The 7,165-nt window shown below is 41.2% G+C and overlaps 1 protein-coding gene across 1 annotated transcript in view; it reads left to right on the top strand.

Moving 5' to 3' along the window:
- RNGTT (RNA guanylyltransferase and 5'-phosphatase) overlaps positions 1-6,529 on the top strand; it is a 191,927-nt gene extending 185,398 nt beyond the window's left edge. Inside the window, exon 16 of the mRNA XM_064649996.1 lies at positions 6,401-6,529. Within this exon, the coding sequence (XP_064506066.1) occupies positions 6,401-6,429 (29 nt within the window). The 3' untranslated portion in view covers positions 6,430-6,529. The remainder of the gene's footprint in view (positions 1-6,400) is intronic.
- The last annotated feature ends 636 nt before the right edge of the window (positions 6,530-7,165 follow it).

Consider the following 7,165-nt stretch of genomic DNA (forward strand, 5'->3'; position numbering starts at 1 on the left):
AGTCATCCTGACTAGTGGAAATGGGCCGACTGTCTGTCGGTAACAGACATGCAGGCACACAGGTCTGAAGCAAAAGGAAGTCACTATTAGCTACAGCTTTGTAGTTACTAACTTTTGTAATTCTTGTATCTCTTCAATTTACAGGAACCACAAAGCCCTGGACACAGAGTAGATGCGCAAGTACTAGGGCCTTATGTATGTGTGTGTAATAAGTGTTGTCCCTTTGGAGTCTGTCTGTGCCACTGAGGCTTCTTGATGCTTACAGAAAATTAGAGACACACTCATTAAGATTTGGTCATGCTGACCCAGAGCTGCGAAGGAACAGAGAGTGTTCACGAGGCTTGCAAAAAGGGAATGAGAACAGCAGCCTGTGTCACTGGGACTCCTCACCATATTCATGGAGAAAAGAGTTTAGCCTGTGTGTCCATGTCTCTGTTGAGGACTGTGCAGCAGATACCAAAAGCCTGGAATATCTGCTAATGATAGCTTCAAAGAGGAAAAATAATCAGCTCTTGCTAAGTATGAAATTCAAAATTTACTACATTATGTAGTAGCTCCTGTTCAATCCATAGGCAAAATATTTTCTGAGTTTGTGGAGATTTGACAAAAATACCCATTCCATAAAGCCAGTTGTGAGCACAGAACAGTTCTGCTTTCACACACAGTTTTAGGAAGGAAAACAGAACAATTCCTGTCCAGGCAGCTGGGTTATGAAAACTGACAGAGCATTGCCTGTGTGAAGAGAGTTTCGATGATGCACAAGGGACTGGTTAGTGTATAATATGCAAATGCAATTCTATCTGTGAGGCATTACAACTACAAAATGTCTCACAATTATGCTCTTTTCTCAAGAAGTAATTTCTTACTATGGATTCCCCCCCCCCCCAGGAGCAGAGCTGACTTTCCCAAGTGAACTGTTGTTAGTCCTTTATTCTCTCTCCACTCTTTTGCTCTAGCATTTCCTAAAGCAAATGAACTAACCGCTGAGTGGACATCATCTCTTGCAATATGCCTTAGAATCATAAAATAATTAGGGTCAGGGAGGACCTTTAATATCATCAAGTCCAGGTTTTTTGTGCTACAAAAAGCATGTGAAGACTGTTTGCTAACTAAATGCTGGCCAGGTAGTCTGTGGGGTAAATGATGGTTGGCAATGCAATGTCAAGATTATCCACAAACACGATGTACTCTGCAGTAGCAACAGTCAGCAGGTAGAATTCAGAAAACCTTCTCTACACTTTTCATAAGCTCTATTTTTTCAGCTTTGGTAACTGTGCCTTGAAAATGGCTTGCAATACTCCGTGCAAATTACTTCGGCCCAGATACTGGAAGTGTTAAGACTCTCGTTTTCAAGTTCCTGGACAGATTCTAAGTGACAATGGAAGTCAATTCACATCCAAAGAGTGCCTGTTGTTTGTTAAAAGAAATGCTGTCAGATGTGTCACATCACTTCCCTCCTACCCAGATGCAAGTAGCTTAGTGGAAAGATTCATTCTGAGGTTCAGGCTAGTGAACAGTGCTATGACCCCAGATGAAGATGACTTAAAACACAAGATTGCATGTATTATACTAGGCCATGGGATGCCAGCCAAGCCATTTTGAATAAGACATCAGCAAATTTGTTTATCAAATATAATGAAAAGTTTTGTTCAGACTTATTCAGAATGAACTCCATGATGATCATGTTGACATAATTTTACACGGCAGAAGTTTTAGAAAGCAACAATCAAGGCATCTTCCAGGTAACTGAAGCGTATGTGTCACAGACTGGTCTTCTTTTACTTAACAGCTGTGGCACTCATGAAACCACAGGGGAGATGGGGATACTGTTTTCCCTTTTTTGGAGAAGGATGTCATACCGCAGCCATGCCAGATGAAACACCAAGCCTAGACTTAGAAAAGCAGACCACAGCTTGCATCACCACTGTTGCTGTGGCAAGCCACACTAGTCCAGGGGCTCAAGAGGACAGGCAGCAACAAGTCTGTATGCTTCCCCAGAGGCACACATGCCTGAGCCATGGCCTTGTGCACTTTTTGATGGCAATGTGCAGTTTTCTTTCAGTCCTTTACAGAGAAGCACATTTAGCGTGCTGCTGTTCAGTAAGGCATAGAAAGATGGGACCGGCTGAAATCTAGCCAAGTAATGGCTTTTGATACCTGTTTTTCAGGAGAAGTACTAGCAAGTTACATGGAACAAGCACCTGTCTAAAATAGCATTCAGGGAGCTCTCATGTTCACATCTTGTAGTGAAGTGAAAGCAATTCTGCTGCAGCGTGAGACAAAAGCAACTCACTACAGTCTCATTTGTGTTACCAACCATGTCAATGTCTCAGCTATCTGCTCATGCACAGGTGATGATATGTCCCCTAATGCTGTTTAAAGATTCCAAGATATTTTCATAGAGTCACAGAATAGCTGAGGTTGGAAGAGACCTCTAGAGATTGTCAAGTCCCACCGCTTTCGAGGGTTACATTTGTCATTTTTTAATTGCATAGTAAAAATGAAAAAATGGCAGAAGAGGAACATTAAAGAGTTCTGTTCCTCATTAAAACAGGACAGCTAATGTACATACAGTATGTTCAGTGATGGCCATTAACTAGTCAACAAATCATCATCCAGAATACTGCAGTTACTTTCTAACAAAAATGAACGGCTGTTGTGCAGTGTTAGGGACAGCAGCACATGCCACACTGTGCACATACAGCACATACAGATTAAATCTGAAAGATAGCATCTGTACAAGCTCGTGAATGTTCATTGTAGCTCAGAGTTCTCCGAGCCATTGATCTTTTAGAGATTTTTAATTGATCTCTCAAATACATTTGTTGGCAATAATGCTTAAAATAACATTGTGTGTTTCTGGAGTACCCCCACCCTAGGGTCACAAAGGTAGTGGCACTGGATTATGCTCCTCCAAGATGGTTCTTGTCCTGTTTTGAAAATGGGGATAAAAAGTCAGAGGTGTTACTACAGAATGCCATTTCCATGGCAAAACCTACTGCTGAGCCATGCTCCTGTGACAGAGTACAAAATTATCCTCCATGACAACCTAAAATCTTCTCCTGCATTTTTCCAAGGACATGAGGACTGTAGTACATACGCGTAGCGCCTGGAGTAATTAGAAGATGATTTTGCTAAAAATATCTCCAATTTCAGCCTTATATTTAAAACACTGTAATTTCCCAAGTAGGAACCTAGCCTTATTCCTTCATAGCTGTCATCCTTAAATCATTGCCACGTCTGACTTGCCCTAAATGGGAACTCAAAGCTTCTGGTGGCTCACAAAGACTGCCTGTTTCTGTTTTGCTCAGTACTGAGGAAAAATCACTTGCTCCAGATATAGGGAATTATTTGAAATCAAAACACAGTGATGTGAAGGTGAGATCTTCTGTTGCCATGCTTTGGTCTAGGGCTTTGATGACGTGAAGGAAGGAAGGAAGAAAGGAAGACTGTCCTAAAGAAGGTGACCATGATGGATCCTTTTGAAAGGAAGATCATTCAACTAAGATGTGATATTTTCTAAACAGGATCAACAGAACCTTACAAACATCCTGTTGAGCTGATCTAGTTTTGCTTGGTTCCTCCTCTAGTTCTCTGGATAAAGAAGAGTTCAACTTCATGACATGTGACTGGGTATGGGGGTAGCATTTTCTATTGCTGTAACTTCCTCAGCGTATAAGGGTGTGTTCCAAAATGCTGGTGGGAAGATAGAATGATGTGTAAACTTAGATACAGGGAATAAGTGTTCTTGTTATAACTAGGAGGACTGCATACCAAATTGTCAGAATAAATGGTTGCCCAGACCATTGTTAATTCCCTAAACTTTCTGAAGATGAGAGTATCAGTCCCAACAAAGTGTGATTGCAGTCAATGTTTCATTTTAATGTTTCTTAGACAAATCTTTGGGTAATTTCTCTGCAGAATTAAATATTTTTTACAACCTTACTGAATTGCAAACTTCTGTGATGTGATACTAGGGTTATAGACTTCAATGGCATGGTTTTGTCTCTCTTTAAAAACAGAACATAATTAAAACCTTTTTTGACATATTCTGTGTGTCTGTCTCTGCCTCTTATTTCACAAGTGAATCTTCTCTGATGTACTTGGGCAGCTAATAATTCAAATAGCATTTCTGTCTCTTTCAAAAAAATAAATAATGGAAAAAATTCCTGTTGTCAAAAGATTTTGTCGGTAACTTTAGTTATTGCAGATTGAGACTGGAAGCTGATTTCTGGGTAGGAAAGTTTTTTGCTTAGCACTCTGTGCTGTAGACAAAACTGGTAATAAGTCACTCCTGTGAAGTAGATCAAATTTTGTTATAATAGAAGAAGCTGTCAGAAAGTGATAGGAATAACTCCTAAACTGACTGAAGACCTGGACGGAGTGTTTCCTCCCCCTGTTCTCCCGTGCAAGTATTGCGTGTGAGAAGAGGCTGTTTTGAAGTCTCTGAATCCTCTTGAGAAGCCTTTGATTTGCTGGATTTCTCACTGTTCTTCCTTTTGATTTGATAACCATCTAAGAGATTAAATTAGGACATTTGGTTTCCTCTGTGTAGCAGTCTGCATTTCAAAGGTAGATGGAAATAAACATTAGAAGGTATTACTGCATGCAAGCTGTATTTTTCTTTTGAAGTGATCACTAACAAGAGGAGATTTTATTGTTCTAGATATGAATGTTCATTAGAGATGAGGGGGAAATGGTAGGACCCCACAGGTTCCCTGTGTAAGTTGCTCTGCCAGCCTCTAGTAAGACATCTAACACTTTCTCTGCAGCTGTCACTGGATGGGGAGGATTTGAATAGTGACTTGCTGAGAAACCAGCCATTGTGCTTCAGAGGCTGAGCTGAATGGATTTTTCACAAATGAGAGACTTCATAGAGAGTTTGATACTAATTTTTCCCCCTGTATGATATCCTACTCTATGGCTTCCTATGATAAGAGGAGGTTTGGATGGTATAAAAATCCTTTTCTTACTCCATGTGATCTCTAACTGAATGATTCATTTAGCCTCTTTGGCCTCAACTGACTTGACTGTTCCGGAAAGTACAAGTCATGTCCCTTCAGCCCCCCTCTGTAGTACTTCAGCCATCTAGAACCTATAGAAAACTTAGCTTGATCCATGTTTGTATGGCCATAAAGTTTTTACACATTTTTTTAAATAGACCAGGGATAGTACTGTGTTGTTAAAATTATCTTTCCTTGCTGTCTTGCCACAGGATTCACTTTCTGGAAATGACATTGTTGGCAAATTGGACAGTGGAACTTTGGCAAAGTCATTAACAGACCCTGCCCTTCCTGAACAAGTATCACCTTGCAAGCCATCTGCTTGGCTTGGAAAAATGTTGTTCTTCTCACAGGTCATCTGAGGATTTGAGAGTAAAAATGAAATAAAATCACAGAGGCACAGCACTTTGTGCCAGGCTAACAACAGATCTCTAGGAGTGCAGCTCAGAGAAGTGATGTTGAGTGTGCAGGAAGCTGAGAGCACAGCTAGTGATGCTGTTCATAAATACTGAGGGCTCAGCCCTCAATGGGGCTCATTCATGCTCTTGCACAGAATGGTGGGATTTCTCATTAGCTGGGTCATTGCTGTTTGACCTTGTCCTATCCCCCCTCAACTCCTGAAACGTTGTTCTCATTCTAAACATATACCAGACTGGAATACAGACCTTGTTTCAACTCCTCTGTTCTGAGAGTAATGCAAAGTATTCCAACACCTTTATTGTCTGCTTTTTGACGAATAATGAATTTATTCCCACCTTGTCTGATATTTGAACTTAGCTTGTGCTGCTGGTTAGTAATTCCAGACATTGACGAAAGAAATACGTAGATGTATGTTACAGTCTGTATGTTACAGTCTGAAATTAAAGCTCAATTTAGTTTAATTGTCCTTGATTTTATCAAGCATTCAAAATTACTGGTTCCATATGCAGCAAATAAATACATAGCAGCTCAGAAATGTCTTTCTCTTCATGGTAGTGATTTTATAGAGTTTTCTGGTCTGCCAAACGATCTTTTCCTAGCACTGGACGAACATGGTTTGGGGTGATGATAATTTTTGTATTAGTTTGGTAATATTTCAATGTTCTCAGAAGAGGCAGAAGACTTGGAGACCTGTGCAGCTCAGATAGGATTAATGCATCCAGCTCAGCACTTAGTCTTGGCCTACGAGTGAAAGTGACATCCTCCCGGTTTCTCTAAAACCATGTGGCCATTTCAGGCTCTTCTGGGAAGATTTTCCAGAGACAACCTGAAATTTGTGGTATTATTCTGTTCACTCTTCATTTCTACTGCTACAGAACCCAAGAGTGAGGGGAATGAGAAAGTGAGAAGTTGAAGGAGGTAGTTGCAAGAACTGTTGTTTTTTTTATTATTTTGTTATTTTTTGATCTTGTATCTAGGAGCCCCCATCGTGGCCCAGGACCCATAGACAGAAGCCGTGTTGTGAAGAGCTCTCAGCCTGCTCTAAGAAGGGAAGGAGGCTAGGTAAAAATACAGTAGTGGTGCCATTGAAATGACATGGACTTTCACCACACTGTGTCAAGAGAAATCAGTGGATTCACCTTGATTTGCAGCAATGGAGGGAGAGATTGCATGTCCTGCCTCATGTACCAACACAAGTACCAAGCAGGCAGCAGGGAGTCTGTGTTGTTTGGATGGATGTAGCTTCCTGTTGGAGCCTTCAGCCTCCTGGGTGCTCTGAAGCTGTCTGTAATATCAGTGGGAGATATGTGTCCTACCAGATCCTAATTTACACACTCTAAATCCTTTCTGCACCTGACATCATCCTTTTGTTGCATCAGCGTCTAAGGTCATACAGCTAAATATGGCTCCAAGGCTACTGGAAGTTTTTCAGCTTAGGTCTTTTATCCTCCTTGTGTCCTAGTCCAGTCTCACGCTCCTTTGTGAGGTGTCTGACTGTCCATGTTGAGTCCATGCAGAGAGCATGTGCATGCAGAGTGTGTTGTACTTTCCAGAACCACCTGGCTCACTGTAATTTTTCAGACCAAGTCTGTTGCACAGCCCTTGCTCTGGTAGGATCTGAGGGAAAATGAAGGTAAGAAGCAGGCTCCTGGTACCTAAGGACTTCATGCACCCCCATTCTGGACACTATCCTTCCCCCAAGCTCCCCAGACCTGAGGAGGGAGCAATGTAATAAGTACCTG

This window comes from Pseudopipra pipra, chromosome 3, assembly GCF_036250125.1.
Source record: "Pseudopipra pipra isolate bDixPip1 chromosome 3, bDixPip1.hap1, whole genome shotgun sequence".
Classification (NCBI taxonomy): Eukaryota; Metazoa; Chordata; class Aves; order Passeriformes; family Pipridae; genus Pseudopipra; species Pseudopipra pipra.